The sequence below is a fragment of the Oncorhynchus mykiss genome, chromosome 2 (genome assembly GCF_013265735.2).
Source record: "Oncorhynchus mykiss isolate Arlee chromosome 2, USDA_OmykA_1.1, whole genome shotgun sequence".
Lineage (NCBI taxonomy): Eukaryota > Metazoa > Chordata > Actinopteri > Salmoniformes > Salmonidae > Oncorhynchus > Oncorhynchus mykiss.
The window spans coordinates 48,422,292-48,446,499 of record NC_048566.1 but is presented as its reverse complement, the minus strand read 5'-3'; the positions used below and the strand labels follow the sequence as shown (position 1 = coordinate 48,446,499).

General features: G+C 44.1%; 1 protein-coding gene across 1 annotated transcript in view; it reads right to left on the bottom strand.

The window, feature by feature from the left end:
• Positions 1-24,208, bottom strand: part of fcsk (fucose kinase) — a 52,805-nt gene that overhangs the window by 1,288 nt on the left and 27,309 nt on the right. The window contains exons 9-22 of the mRNA XM_021564195.2: positions 23,906-24,077; positions 23,701-23,807; positions 12,673-12,774; positions 12,395-12,568; positions 12,188-12,261; positions 11,729-12,084; positions 11,190-11,406; positions 10,845-11,011; positions 9,736-9,963; positions 8,009-8,152; positions 7,479-7,598; positions 4,018-4,205; positions 3,333-3,432; positions 132-355 (exon numbers count right to left, since the gene is read on the bottom strand). Of these exons, the coding sequence (XP_021419870.2) occupies positions 132-355; positions 3,333-3,432; positions 4,018-4,205; positions 7,479-7,598; positions 8,009-8,152; positions 9,736-9,963; positions 10,845-11,011; positions 11,190-11,406; positions 11,729-12,084; positions 12,188-12,261; positions 12,395-12,568; positions 12,673-12,774; positions 23,701-23,807; positions 23,906-24,077 (2,373 nt within the window). The remainder of the gene's footprint in view (positions 1-131; positions 356-3,332; positions 3,433-4,017; positions 4,206-7,478; positions 7,599-8,008; positions 8,153-9,735; positions 9,964-10,844; positions 11,012-11,189; positions 11,407-11,728; positions 12,085-12,187; positions 12,262-12,394; positions 12,569-12,672; positions 12,775-23,700; positions 23,808-23,905; positions 24,078-24,208) is intronic.

The window sequence follows — 24,208 nt, the reverse complement described above, 5'->3', positions numbered from 1 at the left end:
TTTTGGTTTCTTTTTAAACTCAAGTTTTAAACACATAGGACTGATATAACTGCCCTGTTCGTTCCCTGCCATCTTCATTTGAACTATACCTGATCCTTTCAGTATATCGCCATCTGTCTATATATACTCACTTGTGTGTTGTTGAGGACCTGACGCACTGCCTCCCCCTGCTGTGGCTGGCGGGTCAGCAGGTAGAGGAAGCCCCCTCCGCCCGCCCCAGCCAGAGTCTGGCCCAGGGCCAGCGGGCGCAGGGCATCCATCATGGTCCGCACAGCTGCCGGCTCACACCCCGGAGCCATCACTTTCTTCTGGCCCCAGTAACGCTCCAGACAAGCCCCCAGCCTGGGGAGAGAGCCTAGAGGGAGATGGAGGGGAGAGGATTAACAAACACATTTAGCATCTCCCGGCTTCCACGCATAGCCTACAAGCCACTGATGCAGACCTTTGGAACGTCTAACAAATCCATGTAATACACGATCACAATAAATCCATTATGTATTTTAGACAGGACTAAAGAAACATGATATGAAGAAAATTTATATTTCAGAAGAACAGAATACTATACTCTGAGTTGTCCTTATGTTAGGTCCTGATCTGGCTATGCCAAATGGCTGTGGGCTACACTACTTCATTTAGCAGACAGGATTTCCTTAGAATTCCGTGGCATTATTTTATAGTATGAAGAATACAATTGAACAAAGCTGAATAAAATAGAAAGTATATTTTCTCAAAATAATTTGAGTGTGCGCGCACATGAAGCCATTCTGTGCACGTTTTTAACCAATTCCGAGGTGCGTATTGAAGATATTGGAAGAACTGTCCACATTTACTTTTCGTCAGTTAACAATATGAGTAGGCCTAACGAACAGCAAAAGCACTAGACTATGTCAATCTACTATCCCCCATAGTACAAAGGTCGACCTACTCTATTCTGTGCAAGAAATAAATATTCCAAACATAGTCTGGGACAGTTGTGTGATGCGACAGATCCCAAATTAATACAACCACTAGCATAAAAAAATGTTTTAAACAATGAGCCTGACACAGCAGATGAGAACATTTAGCTGAAAATGTTGATAAACTATGCTATTTCTTCACATTATAAGCACAGCAATGTGCACACGGCAGTAGGCTACAAGCACAAATGTTCCATTAGCAGAAAAACACCATTCACAAAAAAGTGACCACAAATGTGATTTTGCATTAAATGCTTTTATTATCAAGGTGCATTTTTATGGTGAAAATTATCTTCCCCAAACTTGAAACTCACACACTGCGTATGTATGCAATTCAGACTCTACACCTGTTGTAAAGCGGATGAATGTGCTTTATTTGGCCACTTTAGTTGTAATATAAACCTTATCAAAACATATAGGCCTATGGGCTAGGCTACATGAGGTGTGCGACTGAGTTAAAAAAAGTCACCCAAAAAATAATGCACTGTTTACCTTAAGCAGGGCATCATTCACGAGTGATAATTTATCATTCACAAGTGATAGGCTAATATTGTCACATATCACACTATTCAATATATATATATATATATACAGTGCCTTGCGAAAGTATTCGGCCCCCTTGAACTTTGCGACCTTTTGCCACATTTCAGGCTTCAAACATAAAGATATAAAACTGTATTTTTTTGTGAAGAATCAACAACAAGTGGGACACAATCATGAAGTGGAACGACATTTATTGGATATTTCGAACTTTTTTAACAAATCAAAAACTGAAAAATTGGGCGTGCAAAATTATTCAGCCCCCTTAAGTTAATACTTTGTAGCGCCACCTTTTGCTGCGATTACAGCTGTAAGTCGCTTGGGGTGTCTATCAGTTTTGCACATCGAGAGACTGACATTTTTTCCCATTCCTCCTTGCAAAACAGCTCGAGCTCAGTGAGGTTGGATGGAGAGCATTTGTGAACAGCAGTTTTCAGTTCTTTCCACAGATTCTCGATTGGATTCAGGTCTGGACTTTGACTTGGCCATTCTAACACCTGGATATGTTTATTTTTGAACCATTCCATTGTAGATTTTGCTTTATGTTTTGGATCATTGTCTTGTTGGAAGACAAATCTCCGTCCCAGTCTCAGGTCTTTTGCAGACTCCAGGTTTTCTTCCAGAATGGTCCTGTATTTGGCTCCATCCATCTTCCCATCAATTTTAACCATCTTCCCTGTCCCTGCTGAAGAAATGCAGGCCCAAACCATGATGCTACCACCACCATGTTTGACAGTGGGGATGGTGTGTTCAGCTGTGTTGCTTTTACGCCAAACATAACGTTTTGCATTGTTGCCAAAAAGTTCAATTTTGGTTTCATCTGACCAGAGCACCTTCTTCCACATGTTTGGTGTGTCTCCCAGGTGGCTTGTGGCAAACTTTAAACAACACTTTTTATGGATATCTTTAAGAAAAGGGTTTCTTCTTGCCACTCTTCCATAAAGGCCAGATTTGTGCAATATACGACTGATTGTTGTCCTATGGACAGAGTCTCCCACCTCAGCTGTAGATCTCTGCAGTTCATCCAGAGTGATCATGGGCCTCTTGGCTGCATCTCTGATCAGTCTTCTCCTTGTATGAGCTGAAAGTTTAGAGGGACGGCCAGGTCTTGGTAGATTTGCAGTGGTCTGATACTCCTTCCATTTCAATATTATCGCTTGCACAGTGCTCCTTGGGATGTTTAAAGCTTGGGAAATCTTTTTGTATCCAAATCCGGCTTTAAACTTCTTCACGACAGTATCTCGGACCTGCCTGGTGTGTTCCTTGTTCTTCATGATGCTCTCTGCGCTTTTAACGGACCTCTGAGACTATCACAGTGCAGGTGCATTTATACGGAGACTTGATTACACACAGGTGGATTGTATTTATCATCATTAGTCATTTAGGTCAACATTGGATCATTCAGAGATCCTCACTGAATTCTGGAGAGAGTTTGCTGCACTGAAAGTAAAGGGGCTGAATAATTTTGCACGCCCAATTTTTCAGTTTTTGATTTGTTAAAAAAGTTTGAACTATCCAATAAATGTTGTTCCACTTCATGATTGTGTCCCACTTGTTGTTGATTCTTCACAAAACAATACAGTTTTATATCTTTATGTTTGAAGCCTGAAATGTGGCAAAAGGTCGCAAAGTTCAAGGGGGCCGAATACTTTCGCAAGGCACTGTATATATGTATATGTGTGTGTGTGTGTGTGTGTGTATAATTTGTTTTCATTTAGAAGGGACCATTATCATGCGCCCATCTCAAAACAGGTGCAGCTAGAAAACAAATCTGCCAATTAAAATATGCAGCCCCACTTAGGTACGAGTTTAAAAGACCATTCCTCTCCCTCTCACCTTCTGTACAGGCGCGGGCACATTCTTCTGCGTTGTCCACTAGCTGCCCGGCGTTCTCCACGATGGAGGGCACACGGCTGTACCAGCGCCGCACCGTGTCCTGCACAACAACATGGCAGCCATTTTAGAGACGAGACACCCAACATCCTTCAAACTGCACCAGGGGTACAGCTCAGTAGTCTGAAGTTTATTCCTCTCCTTGGCTATTCCTCTAAGTAGCTGTAGAAGTTGACATACTGTTTTGATCATGTAGTTTTGAAAGATTTCAGCTAGTAAATACATGGTACATGTGAAATGACAAAATGCCTGCAGCACTGAGAGGAAGTGTTCTTCCACAACTGTATACTGTAAACAGGAAGTGATCAGAAATATTATTGTGGAAACAGGAAGTGTGGATGCTTGGTGAAAATATATTAAAAGGAACTTTACAGAACCTCATTAAATCCCAAAGCGATATTTTGAACCCTAAACTTGACTAAAAGCACGAAACAAGGTGTTCTAGCACACAGTCAGAAAGCGTTGGATTTATTACAGTGGAGATTTAAACTCAATACAGACTAAAAGGCCTGATTTATAAGTTACAATTATTTTTTGAAAGTACAAAAAGTCAGTCTTTTTAATGAATGGTATAAAGTTAAGGGGTTAACATTGTGACTTTGAATAAGTGGTAGGCTGGATGGTTAACCTGCAGCAAGTTTCGTGCAAGCCGAGTCTTGCCGGTGTAGACCAGCAGGAGGTGCTGTTGCAGTGAGAGCAGAAAGTCGTCGGAGAGAGGGAGACGTTCCACTTCCACCCGGAGGGGGAGACAGGCTTTGGAGCGCGCCACCTTTACTCCCCCCACCAAGCCTCCGACCTGGTCCTGCCAACCACCACCTCAGGAGGGAGATCGGGAGAGAGAAGGAAACAGAATGAGTGCATCATAACAAATAACATATCATAATATTCTATTAATATAATATGCCATTTAGCAGACGCTTTTATCCAAAGCGACTTAAAACCCTTTGACACGTGTGGTCCCTGCTGTGTACACTCAAACCGGTGTGATTAGAATGTCTAGTTACAATTGACATGTTTGAGCTGGCCACACTGTTTTATCACAAAACAATGTTGCAATTATCATTGTGTTTTATAGGCTACATTGGTCCTAGCGCTAACTGAGAAACGAAACACAAGCTGTCATATTTAGACAACTCTTGGCTGATAGAAACCATAATATGAATTAACAATGACTATTTACACTTCATCACATCATGGGTGAGCTCACCAGTGATCAAAATAATTGAGTAAAGTCCTTTCTAAAAGTCTAAAGTAGTCCAATGGTGTGTAGTTGTGCGCGCCGCCATGGGTGTTTTTCTCCATCAACCAAAGATAAGAGGTAACAAGATGAGTTGGGTCTGTTTGCAGTATGCATGTTAAAGACGAAGGGGATGTGTCGTCTCCCATCATTCACTTCCAGAAGTTCTCGAGTGAACCATCCCTTCACCTTGCTATACCATCGTTTGTCTGACAGACGTTTTCGTGACTCAGCAATTTTTTTTTTACTTTGGAAAAGTGTCATATCTATAAAACGTAGTGCACTGTGTTTGTAGCGGATTCTAGTTTTGGGAACAGAAAAATGTATTGAGATCCAGATGCTTCATAGATGAGAAAATGACCAGAATCTCGGCCCAGTTTCACTACTAACGACTGGACTTCCTCTCACTTCTATATTTGGTGGTGAGAAAACGTTCTAAACTGATGCTTCAGCTTCATAACCCCTGTGACGTGCCTGTGGCTTAGCATTAGCTCATCATAATCAGAACAACCTTCAAAAAAGTATTTTACACACGTGTCCATTACAATCTATGCAAGAATCCAAAGTTATTATAAGTAAGGAAAAGAACAATGAAGGCAACATGGGCGCCAGGGTTACGGCTAGAAGGGATCCCAGCTTTTGTCAGATTTGACTTTTCGTAGCAGGTTAGGAAAATTAACGTAGCAGGTTAAGATAATTAGGTTAAGGTTAGGAAAAGGGTTAGGATTAGCTAAAATGGATCCCTTCTAGCCATGTCCGGACGCCAGTCGGAAAATGCGCCAGGGGGAAAAAAGTTAGTACAGGTTCTGTTCTCACTGGAGATGCAAATGTCTGCATTCTTGATCCTAAGAAACACTGGGGAAGTGCTTGGGCTCTCATCTAAGAGAGAAGTTTGAGGCATTACAATGAGCCGGACAAATGTAAATTGTCCGCCACAGTGAAATGGGCTGCTTCTATGTGAATTATTGAGGAGGGCGAAACACACCTCAATTCAAATTGTTAAATAAACCTTGTTTGAAAATAGTTTGAGATTGACAAGTTGAAACATAGCCTATAGATAATTAGCACGCAGCACGCCATGGTTTTAGGGCAGAGCGGGTTAACTGTCCTGATGCGTAACAATCACATTTTGCAACAGTGAAGGCATTCTTCACAAGCATAAAAACATCTCATGCTTTGGGGACAGTTACAGATATTTGGAAGTCACATGTGGGTGAATAGATTTTCGTATCAGTGGCCCCAGCGGTAATTGATCCCTCTATCCTAACGTTGCAAGCACAATGCCTTAACTGAGCCGCACAGCATAGGATGTGAATGGTATCCTGTGTACAGTGCATTCGGAAGGTATTCAGACCCCTTGTCTTTTTCCACATTTTGTTACGCTACAGCCCCATTACAAAATGTATTAAATTGTTTTTTTTGGTCATCAATCTACACACAACACCCCACAATGACAAAGCAAAAACGGTTTATTTTTAAATGTTTGCAAATTTATTAAAAACAAAAAACTGAAATATTACATTTACACAAGTATTCAGCCCCTTTACTCAGTACTTTGATGAAGCACCTTTGGCAGCAATTACAGCCTCGATTCTTCTCGGGTATGACGCTACAAGCTTGGCACACCTGTATTATATTCTCACGCTCTGTCAGGTTGGATGGGGAGCGTCGCTGATCGGCTTCAAGTCCGGGCTCTGGCTGGGCCACTCAAGGACAGTCATAGACTTGTCACGAAGCCACTCCTGCGTTGTCTTGGCTGTGTGCTTAGGGCTGTTGCCCTGTTGGAAGGTTAACTTTAGCCCCAGTCTGAGGTCCTGAGCCCTCTGGAGCATCTTTCCCTCAATCCTGACTAGTCTCCCAGTCCCTCCTGCTGAAAAACATCCCCACATCATGATGCTGCCACCACCATGCTTCACCGTAGGGATGGTGGCAGGTTTCATCCAGACGTGAAGCTTTTGCATTCAAGCCAAAGAGTTCAATCTTGGTTTCATCAGTCCAGAGAATCTTGTTTTTCATGGTCTGAGAGTCTTTAGGTGCCTTTTGGCAAACTCCCAACGGGCTGCAATGTGCCTTTTACTGAGGAGTGGCTTCCGTCTGGCCACACTACCGTAAAGGCCTGATTGGTGGAGTGCTGCAGTGATGGTTGTCCTTTTGGAAGGTTCTCCCATCAACACAGAGGAACTCTAGAGCCCTGTCAAGAGTGACCATGGGGTTCTTGGTCACCTGCCTGACCAAGGCCTTTCTCCCCCGATTGCTCAGTTTGGCTGGGCGGCCAGCTCTAGAAAGTGTTGGTGGTTCTAAACTTCTTCCATTTAAGAATGATGGAGGCCACTGTTTTCTTGGGGACCTTCAATACTGCATAAATATTTTGGTACCCTTCCCCAGATCTGTGCCTAGACACAATCCTGTCTCAGAGCTCTACGGACAATTTGTTTAACCTCATGGCTTGGTTTTTGCTCTGACATGCACTGTTAACTGTGGGACCTTTTATAGACAGGTGTGTGCCTTTCCAAATCATGCCCAATCAATTGAATTTACCACAGGTGGACTCTAATCAAGTTGTAGAAACATCTCAAGTATGATCATTGGAAACAGGATCCACCTGAGCTTCAAAAGTTCTGAATACTTAAAGAAGGTATTCGTTTTTTTTTTTTTTAATACATTTGCAAAAAATTCTAAAAACCTATTTCCACTTTGTCATTATGGAGTATTGTGTGTAGATTGACGAGGATATGTATTTATTTCATCCCTTTTAGAATAAGGCTGTAACAAACTAAATGTGGAAGAAGTCAAGGGGTCTGAATACTTTCTGAATGCACTGTGTGTGTTTTTGTGAGTGCGTGTTGTCTCACCAGTGGTCAGCATCTGCTCCAGGTGGAGAACAGCGTGAATGAGAGAGTCTGTGTCGTAGGTTCGCCCCGTGCATCTATAGACAGCTGCCAGCACCGCTCCCGCCAAGATACTACTGGTACCTGCAGGTGCAACAACAAGCAGTGCGAGAGAAAACGGGGAGAAAGATGGAGAAAGAGTGAGAGAGGGGATGTGAGGGGAAGGGGAGAGAAGGGTGAAGGAGTGAGTGGGCAATGTGTGCCACTTGTCATTGATGACCAAGTAGTGTTTTTTGCTTTTTCTGCAGCACCACAACAACAAGAGACAATGTGGTGGTTTATGTGTTATGAGACGCTGACACTGGCCCATGGTCATGTGCATTAGGCACCAAATGGAAGAAAACAGACTGAAACAGGCAGGGACTACTTAGACTCTCTAATAAAAATGACAATACATTTTCCATTGCAAAACATTCTCCGTTTTGCAAGACCAATGTCTTGCAAAATGTTTTCTGTTACATGCCCTATTGAGCACAACCCATTGCACTTCTTACCCAGTCCTGAACCGTGCGGCAGGAGGGACCAGGTGTGGATCTCCACCCCTCCGCCCCAGCGCTGCAGGAGCTGCTCATCCAGGGACTGCCGAGAGGGATAGGTAACCAGGCCGCTGCATACACACACTGCCTTCAACAGGGCAGCTGGGACACACACACACACGGGAGCAGATGACCAGATATGACCAACAGGGATGTAGTGTAGCGTAAAGACACATTGATTCTGTTCACGCACCCTTTTAATTGGTGAGCATTTAGTGTTCACAGTGACAGCTGCCAGTTTTACCACAACATGATTGATGATTGAACATGATTGATCACAAAGCATGACCTGGACTCAAACATGACAACTAGAAATGTGCCTTTATGAAAAACTGGATCACGCAATAGCAGTCAGACAGCACAAGGATATAGAATTATTATTAAGATCGTTTTTTTTTAAAACATGGAAAAATGCCACACAAGACTCCACACACATACTGATCAGCACGGCCCACATACACTACCGTTCAAAACATACATGAAATGAGTTGCAAAATGAATAGGAAATATAGTAAAGATGTTGACGAGGTTATAAATAATGATTTTGAATTGAAATAGTAAATTGTGTCCTTCAAACTTTGCTTTCGTCAAAGAATCCTCAATTTGCAGCAATTACAGCCTTGCAGACCTTTGGCATTCTGGTTATCAATTTGTTGAGGTAATCTGAAGAGATTTCAACCCATGCTTCCTGAAGAACCTCCCACAAGTTGGATTGGCTTGATGGGCACTTCTTACGTACAATACGGTCAAGCTGCTCCCACAACAGCTCAATAGGTTTGTGATCCGGTGACTGGCCTGGCCACTCCATTATAGACAGAAGACCATGACTGCTTCTTCCCTAAATAGTTCGGAGCTGTGCTTTGGGTCATTGTCCTGTTGTAGAAGGAAATTGGCTTCAACAAAAATTAAGTGCCGTCCACAGGGTATGGCATGGCGTTGCAAAACAGAGTGATAGCCTTCCTTCTTCAAGATCCCTTTTACCCTGAACAAATCTCCCACTTTACCATCACCAAAGCACCCCCAGACCATCACATTGCCTCCACCATGCTTGACAGATGGCGCCAAGCACTCCTCAAGCATCTTTTCTGCGTCTCACGAATGTTCTTCTTTGTTATCTGAACACCTCAAACTTAGATTCGTCGGTCCATAACACTTTTTTTACAATCTTCCTCTGTACAGTGTGTGTTCTTCTGCCCATCTTAATCTTTTATTTTTATTGTCTAAGATATGGCTTTTTCTTTGCAACTCTGCCTAGAAGTCCAGCATCCCGGTGTCGCCTCTTCACTGTTGAAGTTGAGACTGGTGTTTTGCAGGTACTATTTAATGAAGCTGCCAGTTGAGGACTTCTGATGGGTCTGTTTCTCAAACTAGACACTAATGTACTTGTCTTCTTGCTCAGTTGTGCACCGGGGCCTCCCACTCCTCTTTCTATTCTGGTTAGAGCCAGTTCTGTTCTGTGAAGGGAGATTAGCTAACAACGTGACATTGGAACACAGGAGTGATGGTTGCTGATAATGGGCCTCTGTACGCATATGTAGATATTCCATAGAATAAAAAAAATCTGCCGTTTCCAGCTACAATAGTAATTTACAACATTAACGATGTCTACTGTATTTCTGATCAATTTGATGTTTTTTTTTAAATGGACAAAAAAATATACATAAAAATGCCCATTTAAGTCTTACCAGGTGCATATGGCACACAGTGGTCTTTCAGATCCTCCAGCCTCTCGCAAACTGTCTCCATGGCGATAGCATCATCCTGCACTCCGCTGGAACTGACCAATAGCAGACGGGGCTCTTTGATGCGACGAGCTCGGGCACCAATGGGCCGTCTCCCGTCGACCTTCACTGCCACGTTGACCACTGTGCCGCCATGTTCAAAGGCAATGGGCGGAGTGTCGCTCCAGCCACCTGTGGGATAGAGCCTATTGTGAGAAGTACTCTGACGGGCTTTGTGGCAAGAAAACACAAACTGATATAGGACCAGGCTAATGACTTTCCATTCCATTTTTTGTTAAACTAAGCATCCCATAGCATTGTTGGGTTCCAGTATGAAATACTTGCTATACACAGCGTTAATGGGCACATGTATGAGGAATGTATATGGTGGGGTCAATGGAGGTTGGATAAGAGCCAGGGGTTTGGCATATTACTAAGTAAGGGAAAGGCAATCACATGGTTGCGGTCACTAATAAGGGTGGATAGCTGTGGATTAGTGAGGAATGGGGGCTGAGGTCAGGTCACATGAAGGTAGAAGGGACAGTTTATTGCCCACATCACTTAACTTCCTGCCTAACAACAAAGATGTAGTGTTTATAGAAAAGGAGGAGACTCCACCTAAAAGGGGGTTTAAACACTTGTGCTGGTGGAAACACGTCTTAGCAGCTGTTTGACACAGTGGGTGAATAAACTTGGTTTGAGCTTTGACTAGATGTCCGTTAGTTTCTACTCTGTTTATTTAGAACCTAACGGCATGTTTTTAGGGGTATTGTCCCGGTTTAAAAGAGTAGGGATAACTCCTCAAAAGAGCTTTGCCATTAGAGTTTGGCTAAGGGAAAGGTCTAGGGCAGAGTTCCCAAACTCGGTCCTCGGCACCCCAAGGGCTACACATTTGGGTTTTTGCACTAGCGCTACACAGCTTCTTTAAATAATCAACTAATCATCAAGCTTTGATCATTTGAATCAGCTGTGTAACATTAGGGGAAAAAACAAAAAGCGTACCCCTTCAGGTCACGAAGACAGAGTTTTAGAAACGCTGTTCTAGGGGTGAAAGAACAGGGCTATTGACTCACCTGAGAGGTCCAGTCTGGCAGGACACTCCACATTTTGCCATTCCCCAAGGGGCGGGACCTCACCTTGACCAATGTAGATAAATCTCTGTGATAACATCACAGCCTGTCGTAACAGCACCTGCCCGGCCGCCTCATAGTGCCGTGCAGCACGCACCAGCAGGTCTGGCCTGCAGGGGGCAGTCATATACTGTCACTTCTGACTTAATTTAAATGTATTATAATAATTAATGGTTTCCTTTCCTTCTTGACCACAGTCTTAAGGAATTGATATTGCAGAGAGTAAACATTATGGTGCATATACAGATGTCAGCAGTTAATAGTTAATAGTATCAGTATGGGTCTGACCTGCTGAGCCACTTGGCTCTCTCGGTGGCCAGGGCCTGGACGCCACCCAGCAGGTCTCCCTGCTCCAGGATGGAGAAAGCATGGCTCCAGGCGGGGTTAGCAGCCGGCCCGCTCCTCAGCCCCCCTCGGCCCTCCCCGGCCAGGCAGGCCAACACGTCAGCTATACAGGCCAGGCAGCGGGCCGCCACTCCCAGGTTCTCCCCGCTGCCCGCTGCAACTGGAGCACACAAGGTTACTATTGTCATTGAGAGCATGTCTGCACGTAGATAACAGTATGTCTACTTGGTCTCCACCAGCCTTTTTTCCATTCTTATGGCCGTCTGACAGCAGGAGTGCAAAATGAGCCTGTATAATGCATTCAGGCATCTGCACCCCCAGGAATTCACACAAACACACATTTAGAGAACATAAACTTCAAGTGTTGAAAAGGTGAAAGAAATAAGATGGTGCCTGAGACACTAACTTCTCCACACTGCAACTCCTTGCAGTGTAAATGCCCATGTGTTCTCACGGTCAAATAAAGGAACATCAATACTCACTGGAGTCTAGTGTGCAGAGGAGCTCCTCATGCTGGCCTCCAAGCACGGCAGCCCTGAAGCTGGGTAACAACCCACGATCGCTCTGGCTCTTCAAGTTGTCCATCACTCTCCTCCTCCCCACCTGGAAGAATAGCGCCTCCCTCCAGCGCAGCTCCCCCTCCTGGTCAGTAAGGGAAAGGACCTCTCGGAGAGAGAGCCTCCACACGGCCCTCCACTGCTCCAGTGCCCCCGGCCCACCCAACAGCCAGCACACCCCCACCTCCAGCCCCACCGCACCACCCCGCGGCTGGAAGACTGGGAACAGGCGGGCCTCCATGAGTGACTGGGACCTCCCGGACCCCCACAGATCCTCAGGCCTAGGGAGAGAAAGAGCAGAGGGACCCAGCAAATATAACATTCATCATTCCAAGGGTCCAAATCATGAGCAGAGTAGGTTAGCAATCAAGCTAACATGCTTACTGTATTCCAGTGCGGCTGTAGAGGTCACTCCATCTGTGATTCAGAAAGGTGGCACCATCGTCATTGCATGAAACCTATGGGAAGGCAAAGTCTGTAAGAGACAAACAGACATTCTAAACAGCCTCTGTCCACAGTCCTACCATTCAGATGGTGAAATATCTAAAGAAGGTGGAAGGGAGGAGGAGAGAGAAGACAGCGCCCTGCTACCTTAAGATCATCGTAAGCCCCCAGCACTGTATAAACAGTAATCTTCATCTCTCCCAGTTGTATGTGGTGCCCTTGGATGATGTGGTCATTGGTTAAGGCCAGCTGCTGGATGTGCGAAGATGAGGTCACTTCCAGGCCTGAGAGTAAACAACCTGAATGCACATCCATTGGTCCCTGGGAAAAGAGGTCAAAGGTCATACAACATCCAAGCATACGGGGACACAGTGAAATAAATGTTTTAAATACACATTTTATTCTATGTTTGAGTTCCTCCAGACCTGAAGGTGGCAGTGCTGGATAACTGCTCCTGACGCAACAATGACGTCCCCCTCCAGAACACTGTTGATCACCCTGCCTCCATCACTCACACACTGAGTATTCTGAGGACAACACAGACAGAAATACATGGACAGATATTAAACACACACAATACTTGGTCCAGGGTTGGGTCCAGGGTTGTGACCAAGGTTGGGATCAATTCAATTTATTGTTCCTGACACGTTTATGGCAGCTTTATGTAGACCTTACGAGTGAAGGGTTACCTAGTACGTAGTGGAAGATCCTAAGAGGAGGAAGAGGAAGACCATGCTCCTCAGAAAATGTCATAAAAATAAAATAGTGAAACAATAAAACAGTGATCCTTTTTAGTTAAAACTATTCTAAATATATTCACAAGTCACCAAATAATTGATTTAAAAAAACACTATTCTGCCATGAAGGTCTACAGTAGCTTTAGCAGCACTTGGTGGAGCCGGAGGAAAGCTAGCTTCTGTCCTCTGGGTACATTGACTTCAATAAAAAACCTAGGAGGCTCTTGGTTTTCACCCCCTTCAATAGACTTACAACCTATCAGAGCTCCTGCAGCATGAACTGACATGTTGTCCACCCAATCAAAGGATTGCAGAATGAATCTAGTACTGAAAGCATAATCAAATTATCATAATCACATTTATTTATATAGCCCTTCGTACATCAGCTGATATCTCAAAGTGCTGTACAGAAACCCAGCCTAAAACCCCAAACAGCAAGCAATGCAGGTGTAGAAGCACGGTGGCTAGGAAAAACTCCCTAGAAAGGCCAAAACCTAGGAAGAAACCTAGAGAGGAACCAGGCTATGTGGGGTGGCCAGTCCTCTTCTGGCTGTGCCGGGTGGAGATTATAACAGAACATGGCCAAGATGTTCAAATGTTCATAAATGACCAGCATGGTCGAATAATAATAAGGCAGAACAGTTTAAACTGGAGCAGCAGCACAGTCAGGTGGACTGGGGACAGCAAGGAGTCATCGTGTCAGGTATTCCTGGGGCATGCTCCTAGGGCTCAGGTCCTCCGAGAGAGAGAAAGAAAGAGAGAATTAGAGAGAGCATATGTGGGATGGCCAGTCCTCTTCTGGCTGTGCTGGGTGGAGATTATAACAGAACATGGCCAAGATGTTCAAATGTTCATAAATGACCAGCATGGTCGAATAATAATAAGGCAGAACAGTTGAAACTGGACCAGCAGCACGGCCAGGTGGACTGGGGACAACAAGGAGTCATCATGTCAGGTAGTCCTGGGGCATGGTCCTAGGGCTCAGGTCCTCCGAGAGAGAGAAAGAAAGAGAGAAGGAGAGAATTAGAGAACGCACACTTAGATTCACACAGGACACCGAATAGGACAGGAGAAGTACTCCATATATAACAAACTGACCCTAGCCCCCCGACACATAAACTACTGCAGCATAAATACTGGAGGCTGAGACAGGAAGGGTCAGGAGACACTGTGGCCCCATCCGAGGACACCCCCGGACAGGGCCAAACAGGAAGGATATAACCCCACCCACTTTGCCAAAGCACAGCCCCCACACCACTAGAAGGATATCTTCAACCACCAACTTACCATCCTGAGACAAGGCTGAGTATAGCCCACAAAGACCTCCGCCACGGCACAACCCAAGGGGGGGGGGGGGGGCAACCCAGACAGGATGACCACATCAGTGAATCAACCCACTCAGGTGACGCACCCCCTCCAGGGACGGCATGAGAGAGCCCCAGTAAGCCAGTGACTCAGCCCCTGTAATAGGGTTAGAGGCAGAGAATCCCAGTGGAAAGAGGGGAACCGGCCAGGCAGAGACAGCAAGGGCGGTTCGTTGCTCCAGAGCCTTTCCGTTCACCCTCCCACTCCTGGGCCAGACTACACTCAATCATATGACCCACTGAAGAGATGAGTCTTCAGTAGAGACTTAAAGGTTGAGACCGAGTTTGCGTCTCTGACATGGGTAGGCAGACCGTTCCATAAAAATGGAGCTCTATAGGAGAAAGCCCTGCCTCCAGCTGTTTGCTTAGAAATTCTAGGGACAATTAGGAGGCCTGCGTCTTGTGACCGTAGCGTACGTGTAGGTATGTACGGCAGGACCAAATCAGAGAGATAGGTAGGAGCAAGCCCATGTAATGCTTTGTAGGCTAGCAGTAAAACCTTGAAATCAGCCCTTGCCTTGACAGGAAGCCAGTGTAGAGAGGCTAGCACTGGAGTAATATGATCAATTTTTTTGGTTCTAGTCAGGATTCTAGCAGCCGTATTTAGCACTAACTGAAGTTTATTTAGTGCTTTATCCGGGTAGCCGGAAAGTAGAGCATTGCAGTTGTCTAACCTAGAAGTGACAAAAGCATGGATTCATTTTTCTGCATCATTTTTGGACAGAAAGTTTCTGATTTTTGCAATGTTACGTAGATGGAAAAAAGCTGTCCTTGAAATGGTCTTGATATGTTCTTCAAAAGAGAGATCAGGGTCCAGAGTAACACGAGGTCCTTCACAGTTTTATTTGAGACGACTGTACAACCACTAAGATTAATTGTCAGATTCAACAGAAGATCTCTTTGTTTCTTGGGACCTAGAACAAGCATCTCTGTTTTGTCCGAGTTTAAAAGTAGAAAGTTTGCAGCCATCCACTTCCTTATGTCTGAAACACATTCTTCTAGCAAGGGCAATTTTGGGGCTTCACCATGTTTCATTGAAATGTACAGCTGTGTGTCATCCGCATAGCAGTGAAAGTTAACATTATGTTTTCGAATAACATCCCCAAGAGGTAAAATATATAGTGAAAACAATAGTGGTCCTAAAACGGAACCTTGAGGAACAACTAAATTTACAGTTGATTTGTCAGAGGACAAACCATTCACAGAGAAGAACTGATATCTTTCCGAAGGATAAGATCTAAACCATGCCAGAACTTGTCCGTGTAGATCAATTTGGGTTTCCAATCTCTCCAAAAGAATGTTGTGATTGATGGTATCAAAAGCAGCACTAAGGTCTAGGAGCACGAGAACAGATGCAGAGCCTCGGTCTGATGCCATTTTAAAGGTAATTTACCACCTTCACAAGTGCAGTCTCAGTGCTATGATGGGGTCTAAAGCCAGACTGAAGCATTTCGAATACATTGTTTTTCTTCAGGAAGGCAGTGAGTTGCTGCGCAACAACCTTTTCTACAATTTTTGAGAGGAATGGAAGATTCAATATAGGCCGATAGTTTTTCACTTTTAGTGAGTTTGGTAACACAATAGAAGCCATATAATGACTACCAACCACTTCACACAGCCTGCATCATAGTCAACATACACTATATATACAAAAGTATGTGGACACCCCTTCAAATTAACGGAATCTTGAGAAACACCGAAATGTACAGTTGATTTGTCAGAGGACAAACCATTCAGAGACAAACTGATATCTTTCCGACAGATAAGATCTAAACCAGGCCAGAACTTGTCCGTGTAGACCAATTTGGGTTTCCAATCTCTCCAAAAGAATGTGATGATCGATGGTATCAAAAGCAGTACTAAGGTCTAGGAGCACGAGGACAGATGCAGAGCCTCGGTCCGATGCCATTAAAATGTCATTTACCACCTTCACAAGTGCCGTCTCAGTGCTATGATGGGGTCTAAAACCAGACTGAAGCATTTCGTATACATTGTTTGTCTTCAGGAAGGCAGTGAGTTGTTGCGCAACAGCCTTTTCTAACATTTTTGAGAGGAATGGAAGATTCGATATAGGCCGATAGTTTTTTATATTTTCTGGGTCAAGGTTTGGCTTTTTCAAGAGAGGCTTTATTACTGCCACTTTTAGTGAGTTTGGTACACATCCGGTGGATAGAGAGCCGTTTATTATGTTCAACATAGTAGGGCCAAGCACAGGAAGAAGCTCTTTCAGTAGTTTAGTTGGAATAGGGTCCAGTATGCAGCTTGAAGGTTTAGAGGCCATGATTATTTTCATCATTGTGTCAAGAGATATAGTACTAAAACACTTGAGCGTCTCTCTTGATCCTAGGTCCTGGCAGAGTTGTGCAGACTCAGGACAACTGAGCTTTGAAGGAATACGCAGATTTAAGGAGGAGTCTGTAATTTGCTTTCTAATAATCATAATATTTTCCTCAAAGAAGTTCATGAATTTATCACTGCTAAAGTGAAAGTCATCCTCTCTTGGGGAATGCTGCTTTTTAGTTAGCTTTGCGACAGTATCAAAAAGGAATTTCGGATTGTTCTTATTTTCCTCAATTAAGTTAGAAAAATAGGATGATCGAGCAGCAGTAAGGGCTCTTCGGTACTGCACAGTACTGTCTTTCCAAGCTAGTCGGAAGACTTCCAGTTTGGTGTGGCACCATTTCCGTTCCAATTTTCTGGAAGCTCGCTTCAGAGCTCGGGTATTTTCTGTGTACCAGGGAGCTAGTTTCTTATGAGAAATGTTTTTAGTTTTTAGGGGTGCAACTGCATCTAGGGTATTGCGCAAGGTTAAATTGAGTTCCTCAGTTAGGTGGTTAACTGATTTTTGTCCTCTGGCGTCCTTGGGTAGACAGAGGGAATCTGGAAGGACATCAAGGAATCTTTGTGTTGTCTGTGAATTTATAGCACGACTTTTGATGATCCTTGGTTGGGGTCTGAGCAGATTATTTGTTGCAATTGCAAACGTAATAAAATGGTGGTCCGATAGTCCAGGATTATGAGGAAAAACATTAAGATCCACAACATTTATTCCATGGGACAAAACTAGGTCCAGCGTATGACTGTGACAGTGAGTGGGTCCAGAGACATGTTGGACAAAACCCACTGAGTCGATGATGGCTCCGAAAGCCTTTTGGAGTGGGTCTGTGGACTTTTCCATGTGAATATTAAAGTCACCAAAGATTAGAATATTATCTGCTATGACTACAAGGTCCGATAGGAATTCAGGGAACTCAGTGAGGAACGCTGTATATGGCCCAGGAGGCCTGTAAACAGTAGCTATAAAAAGTGATTGAGTAGGCTGCATAGATTTCATGACTAGAAGCTCAAAAGACGAAAACGTCATTTTTTTTTTTTTTGTAAATTGAAATTTGCTATCGTAAATGTTAGCAACACCTCCGCCTTTGCGGGATGCACGGGGGATATGGTCACTAGTGTAGCCAGGAGGTGAGGCCTCATTTAACACAGTAAATTCATCAGGCTTAAGCCATGTTTCAGTCAGGCCAATCACATCAAGATTATGATCAGTGATTAGTTCATTGACTATAATTGCCTTTGAAGTAAGGGATCTAGCATTAAGTAGCCCTATTTTGAGATGTGAGGTATCATGATCTCTTTCAATAATGACAGGAATGGAGGTGGTCTTTATCCTAGTGAGATTGCTAAGGCGAACACCGCCATGTTTAGTTTTGCCCAACCTAGGTCGAGGCACAGACACGGTCTCAATGGTGATAGCTGAGCTGACTACACTGACTGTGCTAGTGGCAGACTCCACTATGCTGGCAGGCTGGCTAACAGCCTGCTGCCTGGCCTGCACCCTATTTCATTGTGGAGCTAGGAGTTAGAGCCCTGTCTATGTTGGTAGATAAAATGAGAGCACCCCTCCAGCTAGGATGGAGTCCATCACTCCTCAGCAGGTCAGGCTTGTGGGTGAGTCCCAGAAAGAGGGCCAATTATCTACAAATTCTATCTTTTGGGAGGGGCAGAAAACAGTTTTCAACCAGCGATTGAGTTGTGAGACTCTGCTGTAGAGCTCATCACTCCCCCTAACTGGGAGGGGGCCAGAGACAATTACTCGATGCCGACACATCTTTCTAGCTGATTTACACGCAGAAGCTATGTTGCGCTTGGTGATCTCTGACTGTTTCATCCTAACATCGTTGGTGCCGACGTGGATAACAATGTCTCTATACTCTCTACACTCGCCAGTTTTAGCTTTAGCCAGCACCATCTTCAGATTAGCCTCAACGTCGGTAGCCCTGCCCCCCGGTAAACAGTGTATGATCGCTAGATGATTCGTTTTAAGTCTAATACTGCGGGTAATGGAGTCGCCAATGACTAGAGTTCAATTTGTCAGAGCTAATGGTGGGAAGCTTCGGCGTCTCAGACCCCGTAACGGGAGGAGTAGAGACCAGAGAAGACTCGGCCTCTGACTCCGACCCGCTGCTTAATGGGGAAAACCGGTTGAAAGTTTCTGTCGGCTGAATGAGCGACACCGGTTGAGCGTTCCTACAGCATTTCCTTCCAGAAACCGTGAGAAAGTTGTCCGATCTGCGGGGACTGTGCCAGGGGATTTATACTACTATCTGTACTTACTGGTGGCACAGACGCTGTTTCATCCTTTCCTACACTGAAATTACCCTTGCCTAGCGATTGCGTCTGAAGCTGGGCTTGTAGCACAGCTATCCTCGCCGTAAGGCGAGTACAGCGACTGCAATTAGAAGGCATCAGGTTAATGTTACTACTTAGCTTCGGCTGTTGGAGGTCCTGACGAATCGTGTACAGATAAAGCGTCCGGAGTGAAAAAGTTGAGGTAAAAAAAAAAAAAAAAAATAAATAAATAAAAAATAAAAAAATTATATATATATATATTATATATAATATATATATATATATATATATATATATATATATATATATATATATATATATATATATATATATATATATATATATATATAATATATATATATATAATATATATATATATAATATATATATAATATATATAATATATAATATATATATATATATATATATATAAACGGTAATTAAAAAGTAAAAACCGTAAATTTGTCAGGTAGCAAAATAGGTTGGCAACAAAACGCACAGCAACTCGAAAACAAGTCTGCAAGTTAACATTCAGGAAAGTGGACTGTTCCTTATATGCTTCCATCAATCAACTAAATATGGTTTAAAAATACAGTTAAGACCATATCTTTATGATCAGTTTATTAAGACGTTTTACTAGCATACTAGTACTGAAAGCATAAGCTTCAGATATCTAGCACTGCAGCGCATAAAATGTGGTGAGTAGTTGACTCAGAGAAAGACAATAGTTGAACAGATGAACAAATTAATTTCTTCCAGAATAAAGGAGAAGCAAGAGAGAAAGAGCTAGCTGAATGCAACTAGCTAGTTTAGCCTACTAAAACAGAAAAGGATGTTAGCTAGCAGGCTATGGCTATCCAACACTGGAACTCTTCCAAGTCAAGGTAAGCTTTAGGTTTTATTAATTTATTGCCAAAGGGGCCCGCCGATGTAACTGCTAAGCTGATTTGACTGTACTGCATGATTGTAGTGGGTTTACAAATGCATTAGCATAGTAGCTACATTATATGACCAAAAGTATGTGGACATCTGCTCGACATCTGCTCTCATTCCAAAATCATGAACATTAACATGGAGTTGGTCCCCCCTTTGCTGCTATAACAGTCTCCACTCTTCTGGGAAGGCTTTTCACTAGACGTTGGAACATTTGTGTGGGGACTTGCTTCCATTCAGCCACAAGCGCAATCGTGAGGTCGGGCACTGATGTCAGGTGATTAGGCCTGGCTTGCAGTCGGCATTCCAATTTCTCCCCAAGGTGTTCGATGGGGTTGAGGCCAGGGCTTTGTGCAGGCCAGTCAGGTTCTTCCACATCGATCTTAGGCTTGTGTACAGTGGCCCGGCCACGGAAGCCCATTTCATGAAGCTTCCGACAAATAGTTATTGTGCTGACATTGCTTCCAGAGGCAGTTTGGAACTCGGTAGTGAGTGTTGCAACCGAGGACAGACGATTTTTGCACGCTTTACACGTCCAGTCCTGTGAGCTTGTTACCTACCACTTTGCGGTTGAGCTGTTGTTGCTCCTAGACGTTTCCACTTCACAATAACAGCACTTACAGTTGTCCGGGGAAGCTGTAGCAGGGCAGAAATCTGATGAACTGACTTGTTGAAAAGGTGGCATATTATGACAGTGCCACATTGAAAGTTACTGAGCTCTTTAGTAAATTAATTCTAATGTCAATGTTTGTCTATGGAGATTGTATGGCTGTGTGCTCGATTTTATACACCCGTCAGCAACGGTGTGGCTGAAATAGTCGGATCCACTAATTTGAAGGGGTGTCCACATACTTTTGTATATATAGTGTATGTTGACTATGATGCAGGCTGTGTGAAGTGGTTGGTAGTCATTATATGGCTTCTATTGTGTTACCAAACTCACTAAAAGTGAAAAACTATCGGCCTATATTGAATCTTCCATTCCTCTCAAAAATTGTAGAAAAGGTTGTTGCGCAGCAACTCACTGCCTTCCTGAAGAAAAACAATGTATACGAAATGCTTCAGTCTGGCTTTAGACCCCATCATAGCACTGAGACTGCACTTGTGAAGGTGGTAAATTACCTTTAAAATGGCATCAGACCGAGGCTCTGCATCTGTTCTCGTGCTCCTAGACCTTAGTGCTGCTTTTGATACCGTCAATCACAACATTCTTTTGGAGAGATTGGAAACCCAAATTGATCTACACGGACAAGTTCTGGCATGGTTTAGATCTTATCCTTCGGAAAGATATCAGTTCTTCTCTGTGAATGGTTTGTCCTCTGACAAATCAACTGTAAATTTCGTTGTTCCTCAAGGTTCCGTTTTAGGACCACTATTGTTTTCACTATATATTTTACCTCTTGGGGATGTCATTCGAAAACATAATGTTAACTTTCAGTGCTATGCGGATGACACACAGCTGTACATTTCAATGAAACATGGCGAAGCCCCAAAATTGCCCTCGCTAGAAGCCTGTTTCTCAGACATAAGGAAGTGGATGGCTGCAAACTTTCTACTTTTAAACTCGGACAAAACAGAGATGCTTGTCCTAGGTCCCAAGAAACAAATATATTCTGTTGAATCTGACAATAAATCTTAGTGGTTGTACAGTCACCTCAAATAAAACTGTGAAGGACCTCGGTGTTACTCTGGACCCTGATCTCTCTTTTGACAAACATATCAAGACTGTTTCAAGCATAGCTTTTTTCCATCTACGTAACATTGCAAAAATCAGAAACTTTCTGTTCAACAATGATGCAGAAAAATGAATCCATGCTTTTGTTACTTCTAGGTTAGACTACTGCAATGCTCTACTTTCCGGCTACCCGGATAAAGCACTAAATAAACTTCAGTTAGTGCTAAATACGGCTGCTAGAATCCTGACTAGAACCCAAAAAATTTATCATATTCCTCCAGTGCTAGCCTCTCTACACTGGCTTCCTGTCAAGGCAAGGGCTGATTTCAAGGTTTTACTGCTAGCCTACAAAGCATTACATGGGCTTGCTCCTACCTATCTCTCTGATTTGGTCCTGCCGTACATACCTACACGTACGCTACGGTCACAAGACGCAGGCCTCCTAATTGTCCCTAGAATTTCTAAGCAAACAGCTGGAGGCAGGGCTTTCTCCTATAGAGCTCCATTTTTATGGAATGGTCTGCCTACCCATGTGAGAGAAGCAAACTCGGTCTCAACCTTTAAGTCTTTACTGAAGACTCATCTCTTCAGTGGGTCATATGATTGAGTGTAGTCTGGCCCAGGAGTGTGAAGGTGAACGGAAAGGCTCTGGAGCAACGAGCCGCCCTTGCTGTCTCTGCCTGGCCGGTTCCACTGGGATTCTCTGCCTCTAACCCTGTTACAGGGGCAGGGTCACTGGCTTTCTGGTGCTCTTTCATGCCGTCCCTAGGAGGGGTGCGTCACTTGAGTGGGTTGAGTCACTTATGTGATCCTTGGGTTGTACCGTGGCGGAGATCTTTGTGGGCTATACTCGGCCTTGTCTCAGGATGGTAAGTTGGTTGTTGAAGATATCCCTCTAGTGGTGTGGCGGCTGTGCTTTGGCAAAGTGGGTGGGGTTATATCCTTCCTGTTTGGCCCTGTCCCGGGGTATCATCGGATGGGGCCACAGTGTCTCCTGACCCTTCCTGTCTCAGCCTCCAGTATTTATGCTGCAGTAGTTTATGTGTCGGGGGCTAGGGTCAGTTTGTTATATATGGAGTACTTCTCCTGTCTTATCACGTGTCCTGTGTGAATTTAAGTATGCTCTCTCTAATTCTCTCTGAGGAGGACCTGAGCCCTAGGACCATGCCTCAGGACTACCTGGCCTGATGACTCCTTGCTGTCCCCGGTCCACCTGGCCGTGCTGCTGCTCCAGTTTCAACTGTTCTGCCTGCGGCTATGGAATCCTGACCTGTTCACCGGACATGCTACCTGTCCCAGAGCTATTATTTGACCATGCTGTTCATTTATGAACATTTGAACATCTTTGCCATGTTCTGTTATAATCTCCACCCGGCACAGCCAGAAGAGGACTGGCCACCCCTCATAGCCTGGTTCCTCTCTAGGTTTCTTCCTAGGTTCTGGCCTTTCTAGGGAGTTTTTCCCAGCCACCGTGCGTCTACACCAGCATTGCTTGCTGTCTGGGGTTTTAGGCTGGGTTTCTGTACAGCACTTTTGAGATATCAGCTGATGTACGAAGAGCTATATAAATACATTTGATTTGATTTATTGGCTTGGAAAGCTTTTTTCGCCTGGTCACAGAAAGCCGAAAGCTGAAGCCCACAAGCGAACGGAAAAGGTGCGAGAAGGAATTATATATATACACACAAGGAGGAAAGTGATCTATGTTTGTGTGTGATCAGGGGCGTCTTCGTTCCGCCGATTCTGTTGAAAAACTTTTCTTAAAATGTCAGCAAACGGAACATACCTGAATTTGTCCAATAGAAACGGATGGACTAACGATTACATCCTAGATCAGTGTCACTGTCTGTCACCTTGATAACTTAAAATTGTCTCGACCTGTGCACCTACGTTGTAAACTTTCATTCATAGGCTAGGTTGTAGCAACCTCATGATGGGCACAGGGAAAATGAGTATCATGTAGTAGCCTAAACCTATCGATGTTACATTGAGCTGGGTGAATGGAATATGAATGACAGTCATCCAATATGCTGTAATAGACATAAGGCCATGCTCATTAACAAGGAAAATACTCCATCTTAAAAACGGCACCGACCACCACTGCCAGTACGGTACCTGTATGTGTGACAAAGTGTCTCTCTCTGTCCCCTTCTTTGTCAGGCGGCCAATGTGCTCTCTACCGGACAGAGTCAGGTAGTCGTAGCAACCGCCAGGAACGTAAACTGCAAGGAGAAAACCAAACACACTTATGAACCACTTGTAATAGGATGGCACATTTGGCATGTACAGAGAATGATGTACCACATAGAAAGAGACATACCCATATGGAGAGTAGTGCCTCTCAGTATCCTCCATAGCAAGGCCCGTGCGCTCCTCACTACTGCTCCCTGTTGACTGATGGGGGAACTGCAGCCCGTCCTCTCACCATTCACAAACTCTGACTCACTCAGGTCTGAGCAAAGACACATCAACAAATCCAGGAAGAGGGAGATCTGCAGATAATAAATAACCATGGAAAGAAAGACAATGAAGGGATGTAACAGCTGTAAGGCTGTATCAGAATAAAACCAGCTTTGTGTAAACCTAGAAAAAAACAGAACCGTGTTTGAGGGGGGAGGGTGCA